Below are 19087 nucleotides of genomic sequence, written 5' to 3'. Positions count from 1 at the left end.
CAATAGGGATAAAATAGGATACTAAACATTGCTCAGTTAATCCAAAAGAAGGAGGGAAGGAAAAAAGAACAGATGGAACAAAAGATAAGAAAAAGCAAAATTGATATGTAGACCCAATCATATCAATAATTACATTAAACGTAAATGAACCCTTCTCTTCTTTAAAAGTTTTTTATTGCCTTCCTACCGTCCTTCCTTTTTTTTCCTTCCTTCATTAAAAAGCCATTAGGTAGGTGTGATGGTTAATTTTAGATGTCAACTTGATTAGATTAAGGGATACCTAGAAACCTGGTAAAGCAATCTTTTTGGGTGTGTCTATGAGGGTGTTCCCAGAAAAGAGTAACATGTAGGCCTAAATGGAGTAGGTGGAAAAAATCCACCCTCAGTATGGGCAGCCACATACAATTAGCTGGGGGCCTGGAGAGAATAAAAATGGAGGAAAAGCTGAATCTCTCCATCTGTCCACTGGAGCTGGAATACACTCTTCTCTCCTGTGTGTGGACATCAGAACTTGAGACTCTTCAGCCTTTGGTTTCCAGGACTTACACCAGCAGCACCTCTGGCTCTCAGACCTTTGGACTCAGATTGAGAATCACACCATCGGCTTCCCTGATTCTGAGGCTTCCAGATTTAGACTGAGCCATGCTACCAGCATCCAGTTTGCAGAGAGCCTATCGTGAGACAACTCAGCCTTCACAATTGGGTGTGTCAATTTCCCTAATAAGTCCCCTCTCATATATTTATATACATATCCCATTGGTTCTGTCTCTATGGAGAACCCTGACCAATACAGTAGACAAAAAGAGCTACGTAGGTAGCCTGGGGAAGGCAGGTCTGAGTGAGTGGTCAGGGGCTGCATGTGAGTACAATACCAGAGAAGAGCAGCCCCAAGAGGGGACTGGGGAGAGGGCACACAGACAACACAGGCAACGGCGAGCAGACAGGCCCAAATGGGGCCTGCATGTGGGGGGCAGCAGTCTAGAAGGGTCAGGGAGATACAAATATGGAAAAGAAGAAAGCCAGAATGAACCCCAGGGTGTTGGAGTAGAAGTAGAGTATATAGGGTTGAACTCAAGTTTTTCAACACATAGATAGATAGACAGACAAATAGAGAGGTAAATGCATGTATAGACACAGACTTGTGTATACCCTAATATTTTTTAGCTCAGCCCACTGGTAGGGGCTGGGGACAGCATCATCCCAGTCCAAAGACCTCTCTCCACTCAAAGCAGCCAGGGCTCCTTGGATATATGGAAGATTATAGGGCTGATACAAGGCTAGAACAAGATGAGCCTGAAACTATTTTTTATACCAGAAACTAAGGAAATGCTCCAAGATAATGGGGGATATGTCAAAAAAAATGAGGGGCCAGTTTGAGGGACACTCATTGGTGCAGAAAAAGCTGAAAATTACTACCTGTTTAGAAATGAAAAAACCATGAAAACACCTGTTATATGAATAAAGTTAACATCTAGCCTTTTGAAATGCATAAATTAGAAGATAATACAGAATGGAAATAAACTAAAATTTTCATTCGAAAATATAGAAAAGGAAAAAAAGGACTTGAATGAAGTAGAAGGAAACAATTTAAAAAGATAAAAGTAGAAATTAATAGAAGAGAACACAAAACAAAAAATTCTCATTGCTTAATAAAATATATAAGCCTTTGGCTAATATGCTTAAGGAAAAAAAAAAACACAAACAAGAATGAACTGGGAAAGAAACATGCAGGTGTACACAGAACGAGATGGTAAAAGTGGAGGTCCTGACCTCCAGGCTCTGGACTGTGGCCTAGGGTGCTGGAGGCTGCAGAGACAGGGAGAGCCGAGATGCATTTATATTTTACAGAGGCCCTTCCAGCAGGCTGAACAAGAAACCCTGAAATGGGAGGGCAGTGAGGAAGCAGAGGCAGCAGGCCTTGGACAGATGAGGTGCCCTGGAGTTAGGTCATTCGCTGCACAAAAAGGTCAAAGGTATTGCTGGGGTTGGCCAGTGAGCTCAATTGGTTGGAGCGTGGTGCTGATAACACCAAGGTCAAGGTTTCAGATCCCCATACCGGCCAGTTACCAAAAAAGGTATTGCTGAAGCTGATCTTTAGCCTAGAGCCAAGGGTGAGCTCCTGTCTGGGCAAAGTCCAGCCTGGTCCCAAGAGAGGGAAGAACTTTCCAGAAGCCCCAGCATCTGCAAACAAAGAAAAACCCTCTGTCCAAGTGCAGACAGACAGCCAGGCCTGGAGTGGTGCCAGGCAAGTGCTAGAGCAGAACCAGGCCCCTTTGGGTGCCCATCTGTGCACAGTACTAGGAGGCCCCCAACACTGCAGCAGAGGTATGTTAGGGAAGAGGGGAGATGAGTCCGGCTCCCCAGGGACCAAGCCCTGGGAAGGCACCCACATCCAACATGCTCAAAGGTCCCCTGACACAAGGACTATATTTCAAACAAAGATTAAAGATTCATTACATCCAGTTTCAGCAAGGCTGAGAGAAAGACGGTACAGGTGGGATGTCAACCAGCAAGTCAGTTTGGACAGCAATTTGGCTACAGCCATAACTCATCATTTCCATCAGTTTGCCTTACAGAAAAATTCAGACATGGGCACAAAGAAAATGTATGGGAATGTTCACTGCAGCACTTGGTAAAGCAAAAAAACAAAACAAAACAGGAAACAATCTTAATGTCTTTCAACTGGGGCTACAAAATAATTTAGCAGACTTCATACCAAGTAGTCATGAAAAATGAAAAGGTAGACCTGTGTGTATTGTTATGAAAAATGTCTCAGAATAATACATAGAGTATAATAGCATTTCTGTTCAAACCAGACTTACACTTATGTACCCAGATTGAACCATATGCAACTGCCATTTTTGAAGATCAAAATCGCTCAAATACCAGCAATTCCATATGGTTCAACTAATATAAAAAGTCACAGGAAACAGTCTAGGTAAAAGGGACTGGGTCTGGGAGACCTATGAAGGGGGGCATCTGCTTTTTATTCTATATTTCTGATTTGCGTGAATCTTTTATGACAAAAGGACATTTATTTATTATGTATTAGAAAACAAATAAATGTTTTAAGGTCCTGTTGCTTTCCATGTAGCACCTTGGCTCTGTCCAGCAGAGGGCATTCAGTCCCCACCTCTCAGCTCCTCCCATCTCCACCTTTGGCCTTTAAGATAGTGCCTGGGAAGAGGAAAGGAATGCCAGCCTCCTAGGGAAAGAATCCAAGATGCGGGAAGATGTTATAGCGTGATTCCATGTTGAAAAACCAAAAACATCCTCAATGTCCAACTGCAGGAAAAGTAACCTGGCCATGGTGTGCAGCACCATGAAGAAGGCTTTTGACAAACTTTGGGGTGTGTAATGTACCCTTTACAGGTACACAGGAAATAGGACTGTTGCTATATAAAAATAAGCTCCTAAGGAGACAGGAAGAAAATGCCCCCAAATGGTACAAGTGGTTAGAGAGAGGGGATAGGATTATAAGTAATTTTCTTTTCTTTACTTTTCAAACTTGCTATTAAAAGGTTTTACTGCTTTACAATCAGCCTAAGCAAAATGAGATATGTAGGAACATAAGAAGAAATGGAGCCACAGGTTATTAGTATAGCCCAGCTGGATGCATATATTTGATGGTGTCCATAAACATCAAGACAGTGATCATTCCTTAAATAAAGCAAGTTCAGCCCAGTAAGAATGGCTTGGTTCAGATCCCAGCTCTGCCAGCCTTGAACAAGTTACTTAACCCCTCTGAGAATCAGTTTACTACTTTGCAAAGTGGGAGTAATACCAGTTCCTACCTCAGAGGTACCATTGTTAATGAGGATGATTGCTGAGGAACCAGGCCGGGCACACAGTATGTGCTCACACAGCAAATGCTGGCAGCTTTCATTATCATGATCATTCTTCTTACTTGAAGTGCCTCTTAATTCTTCTTTGATGATTTTTTTTTCCAGTGGCTGGCCGGTGCAGGGATCTGAACCCTTACCTTGGTGTTACCAGCTCTTTGACACTATTAAAACTGAATGCGATGGTAAATGACCGAGAACAAAACTCGAACCGGCCCATCCACACAGAAGCTGGAGCACGATGCCTCAGGTGTCTGCAGCCCTTTGTGGTTCCAAGCACGTTCATGTTCTTGTTTGAGAGCAGCCCAGCAGGGCTGGCAAGACATGTTTGATTCTGCTTTTAAACTTGCTAAGAGGATAAATAACTTTACACTTGTTTGCACAAGAAACGCTTTGGAGGCTAGGAATAATGACATAATGACGAACCCCTCCTGAGCCCGTGCTGCCCTTTCTGCCCTGACTGCCTCTCTTTACACAGTGGGTATTGGGGACTCCCTGCAAGCCAAGTGCCCCTCCTGACAGCCAGAGGCCTCCTGCCAGGCACTCTGCACCAGCTTCAGCACCATCCCTGCCCTGTACCCAATCTCATTTCTCAAGGAACTTTGAAGTTTTTGGAGACCTTTGGGAATTTCTTTTTAAACTTAGGGTAGTGGGATAAGGAGAATGGGAATGTCCATAGTGCTCATTTTATGTATTTTAAAATTTGTCCCTACCGGCCAGCACAAGAAATATAAATAAAAAACAAAATAAAATTTGTACTGACCTAAAACATACATACTGAAAAATGTAAACATCATAAGCCTATAGCTGGATGAATTTGCACAAACTAAACACACCCATGTAACATGAAACAGAATATCAGCAGCACTTCAGAGGCCCTCCTATGACCCCTCCTGAAAGGTAACTACTAATTATCCTGACTTCCAACAGTAGCAAATAGTTTGACCTGTTTTTGAATTTGATGTACATTCTCTGCCATATGCACTTTGTGTTTGGCTGCTTTCACTCAGCGTTATGTTTGTGAGACTCTGTTGTGTGTCACTGGGGCTGGCTCATCTTCATTTCCATGTGGTATCCCATTATATGAATACAACACAACGCATTTATCCTGTCTACCGTTAATGAGCACCAGATTGCTTCCATTGTGCGGCTATTAAGCACAGAGCCACAATAAATGTTCTCACGTACATCTTCAGTGAACACATATACAAATTTCTGCTTTGCATTTACTTGGGAGTGAGACTGCTGGGTAGGTGCATATTAAGCTTTAGTAGATGATGTCTAACAGGTTTTCCAAGAGGTTTATCTAATGCTTATTTTTACAGTATTCTTTTACTTGGGCTGGTTCAAAGACATAAAACATATTTCATAGAACCTGGACTGTCCATAAAAGTATCATAAGGAAGCCCTCAAGCAAAGAGGCTTCAGGGGTTTTCCACCTTCTCTAGTGACAACAGCTGCTGCCCAAAGGGACAAATACATCTTAGAAACCTGGACTCTATGATTGGCCAGTCCAACCTCTTTGCAGACCCCCAGACCATTCCGATGCCATCACACTGACTACTAAAGCTGCCTATTCCATAGCCAGCTCAAATTCTAGAAATCTCTTTCTCCTCTTGTTCACCTCCCCCTGGCCCTGGGGCTGTGCTCTCTATGCCAGTCATCTGAGTTTTGACAATGGTACTACATCCCCACTCTTCTCAAGCTGGAAGGCCCAGACTGTGCCCCCAGGCATAAGGGACTGACCAGGCTAGGAGGCCAAGGTACTGATCAGGCTAGGAGGCCAAGGTCCAGTAATGGCCCCAGACCAGACCCTTCCCTCCCACATTGCCCATGTCCTTGGGGTCCGGAGCTCAGGACATTTAGTCAGTAGCTTGGAACTTAGGGCTACAGAAAGACCACTCCCAAGCCCTACAGCTCCTGGCCAAGAGGTCAGGGTACTGAGGACAAACGTGAGAAGCAGGAACAACCTGCCCACAAGTGCCAGTCGACTCACTCTCTCAATCCACCACCAGGGCCAGGCTCCCATTCCCTCCTGCATGAGGCCCCCAGTCATAGAGCCATAATAGATGCCACCTGGCTAACCTCAGCCCCAGGTGTGAGCTGGGCCCAGGGCCTCCACCCCAGGACGCATCCCGCCAGCAGCTCACTTACTGACTTGGTAGCCCAGGCCTTCTGCATGAATCCTTTTGGCCATGAATTGTCCTTCGATCAGTGCTCGAATCTCCACATCCCAGGGGAATGCTGAGACCTGTCTCCAGGAGAGGGTGGGCACACAGTGAGGAACTTTCATTGTCCACTTGTTTGAGTGTAAGCATGTGTGTGTGTGATCTTTTTAAACAACAGCCCAGATCTGGAACTCAGAGCTGGGCTCTCTGAACATTAACTTTGCCTGTCACGCACACTCACACAAACATAAAACTCACATACAGTGTACAACGTCACGTGTATCACTTTGGGGAATCAGAGGTATCACAGAGCTCAGTCTCAGGCAGCTGAGGGTTCAAGTTCTGACTGTACCACTCAGTTCTGTGACCCCGAACAAGTTACCACCACTCAGCTCTGTGACCTCAAATAAGTTACCACCACTCAGCTCTGACTGTGAATAAATTATGTAAATTTTGCTGGGTGTGCATTCTGTTTCTTAACAAAATTGAGGTAAATGGCCCCTGTTTTTTAGGGTTGTTTTAAGGATCACATCAGCCAACAGTGCCTGGAATGTGCAGCTGATACTCGCTGAGAGCCCTGAGCTGATGCTGAGAACCCAGCACTGTAGAGTGTCCTTCAAGCTCACACTGATGGGCATCCACCCCAGGCTGGCCCCTGCTCCTCCAGCACTGAGACCAAACTAGAACCTGCCACGCTCTCCCTCAAGAACCACTACACTCTCAGCTTACTCACCTACTTCCAGTTCTCAAACTGTTCCCTCCGCCCAGAAGTCTGCCCTGCTCTTCCCACGGCAAGATCCTTCTCAACCTTCCAGGTCTCAGCCTAAAGGCCACCTTCTCGGAGAGGCCCGCACCTGACCACTTCACCTAGGACAGGCCCCCAGCCCACCACTGCTTTCTCTTGAGGCACTTTGGTCTTTGCTTTCTGAGCCATATCACACGCTATAATCACACACGTGTTCCTTCACTCATTTACTGTCCATCCCCCTCCTAGACTGTGGGTTCAGCAGAGCGAGGGTTCTGTTCTCCTGTGTGCCTCCAGTGCCTGGCACCAATCAGACATATCTGTGGATTGAATGAATGAATGAAGAACACTTCCTTCTCCTTGACAAACCCAGGACTGATCTGCATGAAGGAGACGGTATATCTTCTCTCCCTGATCAACAGAAACCAAACTGATCCTCCAGCAGAAGCCTGAGATGAGCTTCCTAACACCTTATAGAAGGCTTTCCACTTACAATCCAGTATGTAATGCCATCATCAGCCATAAAACCCAACGCCAACTCTGATTGTTACAGTTACTAGATAGAGCATCTTATGGAGGCTCCCCACACATTTCCTGGGGTCAGAAATATCTCTCAGGTCCAACCCAAAATGTGGTGATGACTCTCTGGTGACTACCTAACAGAAAGTCAATTCCAAGCAGCAATAACTGACTGAATCCCTCCTGGGAGAGGTCACGTGGTGGAAGAGAAAGAAAATGGCAGCTTCTGTTTCCAGCCAGAGAGGACAGGGTTTGAGCACCCTCCAGCACCTGTGACCTTGTGACTCTGGGCATTTTATTCAGCCTGAGCCTCTGCACCTCAATGTCTTCATCTGTAATGAGGGATAATAATGCCTTCCTCGCAGACGTGCTTTGAGTAATAAATGAGGAGGATACAGAAAACCATGAGCACAGTGACTCAAACAGTGCTCAATATGTTAGCGCCTCCCTGTCCCAGAGGCCCTTTCAATCAGGAGGAAATTCATGATCTCAAAGATCTGCAAGTTCTTGATAGGTGTAGGAGAGAAGCTCACAAAGGAAGTAAGCTCTGTGACAGTGACAGTCAGTGTGAACACATGTCCACTCAGAGAACTCCCCGGTTGCCTGCACTCCTCCTTGAGGGCAAGGACACAGTCTGTCTTAGATGCTGCTATTCCCCCACATCTAGAATGCACGCTGGCACATCAAAAGTGTTTGTTACATCAATGGATGAATGAATGAATAAAGTCCCCAAAGGTAGTACAATTTGATAGGTAATTGTTAAATTAAATACTCAAAATTGAAGCCAATGTTTAGCTCCAATACAAACAACACACATACCTCATGGTTTTCTGCATTAAATCTATGACGCCCAATGATTTCAGGAGTAATCTCCATTACATCAAAATAAAAACCTGAAATAAAACCAGGAAGAGATTAGCTGTCGGTGGCCAACAACCAAAAGACTGACTTCTCAACAGACTTAGAAAAAAGCAGGGTGTGTCCCCAGATGAGACGTGTAAGTATTCAGTTCCTTCTCTTCAACAGGACAGCAGGGAACTAGCAAGGCCTAGGCTAGCTTTCTTAGACACAACTCTGCCTACTCACACCTGCAGCCCAGACCAGGAAGCACCTGCCCGACCAATCCACACCTTACACAGGTTTGGCGAAGGCAGGCATATGCCCTCCTGGTCATAAGTCCTACCCAGATGTGGGGCACTTTCCCTAACAGAACCTTGTGTCTGGGGTGGAAAACCACCTATGGGATGCACCAGGATAGAATGGATACTGCAGCTGCTATCTCTGATGCTGTCACCAGGAGCTTTAAGGGGACAGGAGATGCAGCTATGGCCAGATCTTCCACTCAGCACATTGAGCAGCAGCCAAGGGACAGCCTCATGGCCCCACCCTCCCTTGGAACATGGGCTCCCACATCAGTTTGGAGAGCCTGTGGAATGGAAGTGTAGACAGACAGGACCCCCCTGGACTTCTCCATAGTCCTCCTCTTCCCAACTCAGGACCCCAGGCCCTACCCCTCTGCAGGCAGAAGCTGCCCCCTCACAGGCCCAGGCATCACTAAACAGCCTACCCAGGTTTCCGCCATTCCCCATCTCCGTGGACTGCAGTGCCTTAGAGAACTCGCTCCAGGAACAGGAAGCAGACTCATCGCGGATCTTCTCTCTCATGAGGGAGCCATTTTTAAAGCTGCAGAAGTGCACACAGCTCTGAGGGAGGGAGCCAGTGCTCGCTGACTGAACCACAAATTTCAGGGAGGAGTCCCAGGCAGAGGGACTACAGGTCAGGCTGGACCACAAGCCCACAGGCAGTGCATGGCAGGAACCCAGAACCTCGGGTACCTGAAGCTCTCCTTCAGGTTCCAGGCCCCATGCATGCCTCTGGGAGGCACAGGAAGTGCCCTCGTATTGGGCTCTGTTTACACAGGAGGCTGCCACCAAGGAGCCCCAGCTAGAGACGGGGAGATGGGGATTCTGCACCTTGCCCCACCTGTACAGTGGGGTGGGGCTGGCTAGATTTACAGACCTACATATTCTCCAATGCTTCTTGGGGCTTAGAGGCTCAGAAAACCTCTGGCTCATTAGCTTCCAACAGGTCTCTGAAGGCCTGTGTTCAGATTGCAAAGCACATCCCTTCTGTGAGAAAGGTCAGGAGGCAGGACATCCTTCCTACCATTTGTGGAGGGTCCACCACGTGCCAAACATGCCACACCACCACTCTGAAGTAAACGCACTTATTGTCCCCACTTATGAGGAACGTGGGGCTCAGATATGCCATGGGGTTTGCCCAAGGTCACACAGAATATAGGTCATGGGTTAGGATTTGAACCTGGGTTTGGAAGACTCCAGGTCTTGGGTTCTTCCCAACCCAGTTCTGCTCTCAAAAGAGCTGAGGGTCCCTGGGGTCTCAGCTGCCCATGAGAGTCTTCTTAGTGGAATGACCTGGTGTGCTCGAGATGGTGCCAGACCTGCCCACACCTCCTTCCTCCTCACCCTGGGGATGGTGCCAGCCAACACCCAGGCTCACCACAGGAGTGCCATGTAGTGCTGAGCATCAACCGGATTGCAGAAGATGTGGCCTTCCAGGGCAGGCATGGGCTCCTGGAGCCAGAGAAACAGGGTGTCGCTGGTGCCCAGGCTGACCTGGGGAGAAAAGGGCAGAGGAGGGGTGCCTGGGGCTTTGCCCACACACGCTGCTGTGCATCCACCCACCTAAATCCCATCACTTCCTACTCAAACTGTGGCCTCAGATGAAATGCCATCTCCTCAGAGAAACCTCTTCTGACCCTCCCATGGCAGATGAGTCAAAGTCAGCTTCCAAACACAAGCTCTCCAGGACCTTCTGTGCTGGTTTTCCACAACTTAACACAACTGCATCTAAATAATGGTTTGGGTAATGTCTGGTCCCACATGACTTTCCCGTTAGATGCAGGAAGGCCTGGATTATGGGGAGCTCAAGCCCTCTGGCCCCATGTCTGACCCTCTGTCACCGCGCTCACTAAAATTGGCCACTGTCAAGCAGGCAGGGGACCTGCCCCCTCAGCAAAGAACAATGACCTTCTAAGGAAGGAGACGTGGGCCCCTTATCCCCTCTCTCAGCTGCCTTTTGTGACTGGCAGACCCTCTGGTAGGTAGTGAAGGTACTGCAGAGACCCCGCACCCTGGCTCCGCCTGTGGGTGTGAGAAGTCACCTTACCGCAATGTCACCTTCCTCCAGCCTCATGCCCGCGAGCGATGCTGAGAATGGGAAGGGAGACTCCAGTTAGCTGTAGGCCACATGGGAACCACACGGCAAACCACAGTGCCCCCCAGACAGGAGCACTGCCCCCACCTCCCACCCACTCCACATCCTGGGGTTGAGGCAGGAGCAGGACAAGCTGAGGGCTCAGGAGGCCCAAGAGAAGGTCACAGGGGCCAGAGGGTGGAGTCTTTGTAGTCAGGACCTTGGGCTGGGAAGTCTCTTCCCTAAAGGGATCCAAACTCCCCACCACTGTCAGGTGCTCCCAGGAGTGCAGACACCCAAGGGGGCCAAGTCAAGACACCAAAGATACACATGGCTGAGAAAGACGAAGCCTACACGGGAGCATGAGGGCTTTCCTCCACCCGGCAGTGTGGAAAGGAAGGGGCCGAGGTTATGCTCACTGTGCCCCACCTTAGACGTGAGGCCCGGCACACAGTAGGGGCTCACTAAACGTCGAGCGAATGAACGAATGAGTGAAGGATAAGTGGGGGGAGGAACGGGCGCACTTGAACACTGCAGTCAGCGGTGTGTGTCAGAAGCCTCGGATCCAGGAATCCCACCTCTGAGAACTTATCCTATAGCGACCAAGGGGCAGGACAGGATGTGTGTCTCAACGTTGCTTGCATTTCCCAAACACCGTAAGCAATACCAACCTCCATCCATAGAGGACCACTGAAATAAATGCTGGGACAACGGAACCCTGGACAACCATTAAAATGAAGGTGCAGACAAATGTTGCCCAGGTTGATTAAAAGAAATAATACTTGTTTGAGTGCAGAAAGAAGACGGAAAGGATAGACATCCCAATTTTCACCCTAATTTGGTGGCTCCTTGGGAAAAGAACTGCTTTTCCTGGGGTGGGGTTAAGGGCCAGTCATCTGGGTGCTACTCAGCGTGGCCCACTTGGCCTTTTTTCAGAGACCTGAGGGTCCCTCCAGGAGTGGCCTCAGGAACCCCTAGAGGAGAGGAGGAGGAAGAGGAGAGGCCAGGGAGAAGACAAATGACAGGGCATGGACTCAAACCCACATCCTAGAGGAAGGGTTGAAGGAACTGAGAGGCTCAGCTTGGAACAGAAAAGACACGTAGGGTGGGCATGAATGCCTTCTTTCTTCACTGAGCAGTTTTCACCCAGAAGGACCAGACTGATCAGTCTAGAGGCTCCTGTGGGCAGTGTCAGGGCCAACGTAGGGCATGTACGAGGAGTCCGATTTCAGGGAGTGGAGGGGAGGGGGCACCACAGAAGGGCTTTGCTAAGAGGCGGGACAGAAATTCTCAAATGTCCAGCACGGACCCAGTCAGGCTGCTTAGAGAGTGAAATCCCAGAGGTACTCACCTGGGTTGTCCCCAGTGAAGGCCACCACTTTACATCCTGGAGGAAATCCATAGCGCTGGACATGGTAGGAAGAAACGGCTCCCTGAGGAGAAAAAGCAAGTGTGCTCAGGGGAGGTAAATTCCATCCGCTTGGCACAGATGTCCCTACCTTGGGTCACGGGAAGTGCAACAGCTCCAGTCACTGGGGCTGAAGGAATCTCTTGCAAAGCTGGAGTCACATCACCCCTGTTATAAACCAGGATGTCCCTCCTGCTCAGAAATAGCCAGAGGAGCTGGGCTGGAACCCCAAGCATGAGGTCACCTCAAACACCACTTAACTTTGAGATTCAAGGCAGCTAGAACAAACCAATCTCCACGGGTTGTTCTGCCTGTGTGGCATGTGCTCCCCACCAAAGGGCCCCCAGGGCAGGGCCCAGGTCTCTACTCCATTGTCCCCACAGGACAGCCAAGAACAGGGCTGGCCAACCAGGCACACCAGGGTGTTCACAGCCAGGAGTTCACAGCCAGTATCTATCCCACCCTGATGGTCACATGTTAATATTAACTGTGGAACTAGGAACTATCTTTTTGTCTTTTTTGTGACCGGTAAGGGGATCGCAACCCTTGTCGCCCGCTCCACGCTCAGCCAGTGAGCGCACCGGCCAGTCCTACATAGGATCCGAACCCGCGGTGGGAGCTCTGCTGCGCTCCAAGAGCTGCACTCTCCCGAGTGCGCCATGGGGCCGGCCCGGAACTAGGAACTACCTTAAAACACCTTAAACATATTAACTCATCTAATCTGCACAACAGCCCTGTGAGACAGAGAGCATTATTTCCATTGTTCCAGATGAGGAACCAGACACAGCTCAAAGTCACAGAACCCGTTAGTGGCAGGAGCAGGATTTGGCCCCAGGCAGTCTGGTGCCAGGGCCGGCACTCTGCCAGGCTCCCTGCTATTCCTTTCTATTTTCCCCAAGACTGCCTGTTTCAAGCCTCACTGTGGTTGCTAGTGCTAGAATTTCAGTATGCTGTGCATTTTTCCCTTAGGTATGCAGTCATTCAGACATTATGTCTTCAATTTTTTTCCTATTCTCATAAATTTCTAGTGAAATTTGCCAAAGTCTCCCCTTCACAAGGCAGTAGTCTATACGTGCACCTGAGCACCTACTGTGTGCGAGGCACTGATCCAGACACTTCAGTTTGACTTATGTCAAGCACTTGTCTTAGGCTAAACTGGAAAGGGGACCTACCACAACTGAGCATGAGGGTGCTGGTGGGCCAAGCTTCTCCTTTAAATGAGGGGCACAGGCACCAAGACAAGCCTGGGACCAGACTTTGTCTTGGATCTGCAACAAATTCATTCCAGAACCTGAGGAAGGAAGGAAACAAAAAATAAAACATCTTGAAAAAGGTCCTTTTGTGAAAATGCACAAATCAGGCAGGGAGCAGATAGTTCTCTCACAGCAAATTTGTTCCTAGAGTGCTTTACTCATGGAAGGTATGCAACATGGCTGCATCGTTCTGGAACCAGAGAACCAGAGAGCAGCAGGGCTCTTGGAAACACATGGCACCACCACCTCCTCCAGACATTCTTCACAGACACAAACACCACAGGTAGCCTGGACATCTGCTGCTCCAAGGCCTGCCTGGGGCCCCAGGGACTACTGGCAACATGCTGACTACATGTCCTTTGGGTTTCAAGGTGTCTACTCAGCCCTGGTGCTGCTAAGGGTAAGCCCTCAGGGATTTCCCAGTCTCATCTGACTTTTCCAGGGAAGCTCTCCAACTCCTCCAAACTTCCTCATGCTGATCACTGAGACCAGCTCACTAGGTCTTTCCTGAAACAGACTACCTTTTCCCAGGCTCCCTGCAGATGGGAAAGGACAGAGACCCCAGAGCACAGCTAGAAGGAGCTTCTCCTCCACTGGGCCAGGGTGGAGGCAGACAGAGGTGGGCTGGGCAGTGATGGTGTCACGTTCCAGGTGAGGGGGTCACACAGCTGGTAAGTTAGGAGGTGACTTTTGAGGAGAAAGTAAGGGGAGCCAGGTAGTGGCCCGGCTGAGGCTGAGGCACAGGAATCTGTGGACTGCCTCTTGACCAGTGGGGGACTCCGCAGCAGCACTTACCAGCATGGGGCACACGTGGAGAACGTAGCTGGCCACTTGGGCTCCTCTAGGCTACTGTTCTGCTGTCCGAGTTCTATGGAGCAAGCTGTATGGAACCTTGTTTCCTCCTCCAGATTGCGAGTGACCCCTACTTAGCCACTTTACTCTCTCTTCCAGAACTAGCATAACACCTGGCACACAGTGGCTTTCAGACACTTCTGTGAACTCCCACGAGGCTTGGAGCAGCCCACAGTCCTTTCTGAAGCCACATGCGCAGGCTGGGCTCCTGCTCCGCATCCTCCCCCTCTGCTGTGCATAATCCTCTTACTCTCTGACTCATCCAAGATTTCCTTCAGCAACCTGCTCCCAGCTTTCTCTCCTCACGGACATCATTTGCATTTTATTTTTGTCAGGGTTTTGATTCTAGAAGCTCACAACTCTCATGAGTTCACCAAATGGGAATGGGAATCTTAATAAACAGCTCCTCGTGGGAGCCAGGCTCCAAGATGGTCCCTGTTGATCCCTCCTCTTGATGCTTACACCTTGTGAGTTTCCTCCCAACATTGTGCTGGGGTCACTGTGTGTGACCAGTAGGATGAGGCAGAAATGATGGCATGTCACTTCCAAGACTGGGATGTAAAAGACTCAGCAGCTTCTGCATGGCTGCCCGCCCCCCCCCCCCATGTCGTTAATAGTCCTACATGGACCCACATGATGAGGAGCTGAGGCCTCTTGCCAACAGTCATGTGCATGATTCTGGAAGCAGATCCTCCAGCCCCAGTCAAGCCTCCAGATGACTACAGCCCTGGCTGCCAGCTTGACTGCCACCTCTTTAGAGACCCTGAGCCAGAACCACACAGCTAAGTCATACCCACACTGCTGCTCCTCAGACACTATGTGAGAAAATAAACATTTATGATCTTAGCTGCTAAGTGCTGGGGTCATTCGTTAGCAGAAAAAGAACTAATACAATCCCTTCTTGGCAACAGATGATAGAGCCGCAAGATTGGTGCCTACCCAGGGCAGATGGGGCTCCCAATTGTCCCCATGCCCCCATGCCCACTAAACAGGCACCCACCTAGGGTGAATGGGGCTCTCACTGCCCCCATGCCCCATGCACACTGAAAAGGCACCCACCCAGGGTGGACGGGGCTCCCTCTCATTGCCCCTACATCCCCATACCCCCATGCACTCAGCAAGCAGCCACCCAGAGCTTTGAAGGCTTACCATCACTGTAGTCAATAGGGGAGTAAGAGCCAAGGAACAGGGAAGCAGCAAAGCTACTGACCAAAGAAATTCTCTGTAAAAGAAAGAAATGCAGTGCAAGGTGGCTCTCTTCCACATACCCTAAGCTTCTGAATGCTCCAGACACGCACATACAACATGAAAGGAGTTTTAAACTAGGGAGGGATGTGGAAACTCTGAGCAAAGTGCCCAAGTAATGGTGGAGACTGAATATCACAGATAAGAACAGCTAGAATACCAAGAACTCACTCTTGGAATGAGTACTCACTATCTGCAGTTTCTGATGGGCCATAAAACTGCCAAGTTCGATAAAGACAAAAAACAAAAGTCCTATGAATAAGCCAAGCTTAGGGAAGCTGGTTTTCTATCCGTGACCCACACGCTGAGGAATGTGGTGCCCTGATTTCCTTCCTCTGTTTCTGTAGTCATTACATCTGGTCATGAGGGAAGGTGAAGGTGTGGCTACAGGACTGAGAACTAAATGAGACATTCTGGGGGTTCAGGACAAGTATAAGTGGAAGTTGGCCCCTCAGAAGCCACAGACCCCCATCACAAGGCAGAGGAATAGATGATGGATTGCAAATGTCAGCCTGAGAATCCCAGGCCATCAGACCAGTGGGGAGGATACGATCACCTCCTGCCCCCAACAGGCCACCTTCACTGCACACACAGAATTGGGGGAGAGTTTTCATCCTGCCACCCATAGCCCATATTAATGGCTAACTCTGCAGAGTAACTTGAACCTTGACTCATTAAGTAATACACTGCATGTTAATTAACAAGATTAAAAAGGCACTTTGGTTTAACATGAACTGATCACTGCCTTATTATAAGATGAAAATCCCCAGCCAGGGTTTGGAGCTGCTTCTCAGGCAGCGTTAAGTGCTGGCTTTCCGCAACCCTTGAGCCAGGCATGGATCAGGGTTCCTATGACACAGGCTCCAGTTAAAGGGCCACAGCTGGGGACACAAAGGTCCAGCCCTACACATTTCCAAAGGAAACACTGACCCTATGCCAGTCACATGCCTGGTGGCTATCCTGCATTAACCACATAGGAAATTGAGTGGACAGAGCCTAAAGGGCAACGAGGTCTCCTATTTAGGTGTTTTCAGGAAGACACCAGTCCCCACTGCTCCCACCCTGACCCTGACCCTCACCCCTTCTGGTCATGAGAGGCCCTGACTTCTCTCTCTTACAATTCTGTTCTTTTCCTCCTCTGGAAACAGCCTGACAGTGAGAAAAAAACAAACTGAATACATCATTTTTTAATATCTGCTCATCAATGTTTTCAGCCAATGCACATGAGCTATATTTATGCCAAAGGTAAGTATTATAAAAGGAATTCAACTGTGACTCTCAATCAAACAAGAATGTAAACCAACCTCCGTGTTTGAGTAGGCCTCGGGGTTCTGCTGGTAAATCTTTGCAATTTGGTTTCCTGTAAAACGCTGCAAAAGGAGTGCAAATTCTTAGAAACCCAAATCCTACACAAAATGAATAACCGACTCCATAAAATAAGTTTAATGTAGCATGCTCTGGACGTTAATTGGTATAATAAAACCTTTTAAAAGGGCCCAAATCTGGAAATGCTTAATATCTGCTGAACATCCAAGACAATGTGATTTTGGCCTTTGAACTCTTAAAATGTTATTGGTGATCAAACACTCAGGCAGTAAACAATCGCTCTGCACCACAGGGTATGGAAGTAATTTCTGGGCTTCCCAGGTCAGGACTGGACAGCCTTCGTGAATAACCCTGGCTCCTCACACAGCACGATGACTGTTCCAACCAAGGCACCAGAGCAGGGCACTCCGGAGTCTTCTCCACCCACATTCTTACTGCAGGTGGCCCAAGTGGGGCTGGTCCTATTCTCAAATCCCCTACTCCAGTGCAGGTCACATGTCCCAAGTGGGGCTGATCACAGCCTGGGACCGTGGCTGAAGCCAGCAGGAGAGACGTACTATTTTTTTTTACTTTGCCGGGCACTGCACTAAGTGCCTCACATGCACTGACTCCTTTCAGCTTCAAAACCACTCCAAATGTAAGTGCTGCTGTTATCAAGACAGAAGTGCCAACCTCACTCCATACACAGCAGCTCACATGAGGAGCACAGCACACTCACACCTCAGGCCTGACCTGGGAGCACACAGGGAGGCAGGGCAGCCTGGGTCAGGACACAGGGGTCAGCGTGCCTGACCTGGCTCCACAGGGCCAACACCCACACAACTTCCCGTGATCCTCACAGAAGCAGCTTGCCAGCTATGTCCTCCCAGACACCCAGGGAGAAGGGACCAGAGCCAGCAACCCACACTATTCTCTCTAACCAGCCCCAGTCCCCAGCCTGTCATGGGCACTGCCCACCTCGTAGGCGCGGGACCCCGTGAGGCAGCTGAGAGCCTGGGCCCCACCCACGGCAGCCTCCAGCTGGCGGCACTGGGCTGTGGTGCTGGAGTCCATCCATACCGGGCAGTTGCTGATGGAGAAACAGGCCTAGAAAGAAGGAGCAAAGGCACAGGCTTGATCTCTGTCTGTTGATCACTGCCCAGCACAGCAGGTGTGCCACCTCTTCCCAGGATGTGACTTTGGGGAAGTCCTTCTTGCCCAAACCTCAGCCTGGCCCATTGGGGTCTCTCCCCTGAAAGCCTGAGGTTGAAATGCTTTCCTGGAGAGGGTGCCCAAGCACTACAGGCGACACTAGAGACAGGCAGGGAAGGGCTACGGCTGCAGCAAAGCACAGGTTTTGCAGGGACTTTTGGAGCACAGGAGAAAAGGACAGGCCAGAGCCTCCACCTTGCCAGCAGTATCACCAGGGGCATCCTGCACCAAGGGGAGATCCCTTAGAGACATGGGGGGGATGACCCAGAGTTGTGCTGGGTAGGAGGGGACCCATGTGCTGAGAGTTGTTAATACGTGAGCCCCTTTCCAGACACCAGGTAGACTCCATCACAGGGGGTCAGGGCAGACCATGCTCACAGGACTGTCACTGAAGCCACCTTCTTACACTCTCAACAATGCATAAAAGCCCCAGACTTCAGGGCCCACAGGGCTTAAGTCCCCTCTACCCCCCTCGGCAGAAGTTTCTCAAACTCAAGCAACGTGGCCACAGTTACCTGCAGCTGCTGGTGTAACGGGAGGTCTGGTGACAAGTTTTTCAGCACCTGGCTGGCCCCAGCCTTCCAGTATATACTTCCATGTTGCTGTTAAGGGGAAACCCAAGCACATGTTCATGCAGCCACACACTGGTGTCACAGCCTACTGGAGACACAGAAAGACCCCAGACCACACACGAAAGAACTAGGCTCCAAGCCTGCTCCTGCTACCTCATAGTCACAGAGCTCACCACCTTGATAAGACTCAGTTTCCACTTCTACAAAATGGGGAGGAACTCTGCCCTGTCACCCCCAAACATGTAGCAAGGGTCTAAGAAAGAATTATTGGTCTGTGTTTTGGTGCCTTTTGTAAAATGACACTTAAATATATTGTTTGTAATATTACCTGACATTAATTCATTCATTCACTCACCGCATTTATTCATTCATTCAACAAACATTTATTGAGCACATAGATCATGCCAGGCATGGGACAGATAAAGGATAGTATTGTCCCTATTTTGGGGGGCATTGGGGTTGAGTCAGAGAAAAAGATACAAATGTGCAATTACAAAACCCTGTGCGGCTGCAGTGACAGGGCTGTGGGAACGTAGGGGAGGCACCTAACTAGCTGGTTACAGATGGGTAGAAGTGGGTACATCAGGAAAGAACCCCAGAGTTGGCTGTGTGCGTGCTCCATTCAGGGAGCATCCACAGGTGAGAGACAGCCGGGCAAGGGTGGCATTCAAGCAGTGGACCTGTGGCTGGGGCAGAAGGTGGGTGATAGGCTGGAGGGAGAGGTGGCAGCTTCTCTCGGAGGCTGGGCTT

At 49.2% G+C, this 19087-nt stretch overlaps 1 protein-coding gene across 1 annotated transcript in view; it reads right to left on the bottom strand.

The window, feature by feature from the left end:
* The window catches only part of XYLB (xylulokinase), a 52264-nt gene that overhangs the window by 21661 nt on the left and 11516 nt on the right, over window positions 1–19087 (bottom strand). Inside the window, exons 5-15 of the mRNA XM_063114521.1 lie at window positions 18281–18367; window positions 17532–17660; window positions 16553–16618; window positions 15153–15225; window positions 13071–13189; window positions 11842–11923; window positions 10464–10504; window positions 9795–9910; window positions 8842–8957; window positions 8094–8167; window positions 5997–6093 (exon numbers count right to left, since the gene is read on the bottom strand). Coding sequence (XP_062970591.1) covers window positions 5997–6093; window positions 8094–8167; window positions 8842–8957; window positions 9795–9910; window positions 10464–10504; window positions 11842–11923; window positions 13071–13189; window positions 15153–15225; window positions 16553–16618; window positions 17532–17660; window positions 18281–18367 — 1000 coding nt within the window. The remainder of the gene's footprint in view (window positions 1–5996; window positions 6094–8093; window positions 8168–8841; window positions 8958–9794; window positions 9911–10463; window positions 10505–11841; window positions 11924–13070; window positions 13190–15152; window positions 15226–16552; window positions 16619–17531; window positions 17661–18280; window positions 18368–19087) is intronic.

This window comes from Cynocephalus volans, chromosome 11 (assembly GCF_027409185.1).
Source record: "Cynocephalus volans isolate mCynVol1 chromosome 11, mCynVol1.pri, whole genome shotgun sequence".
NCBI classification, from domain to species: Eukaryota; Metazoa; Chordata; class Mammalia; order Dermoptera; family Cynocephalidae; genus Cynocephalus; species Cynocephalus volans.
The sequence above is the reverse complement of the archived record's forward strand: the minus strand, read 5'-3'. Positions and strand labels throughout refer to the sequence as shown.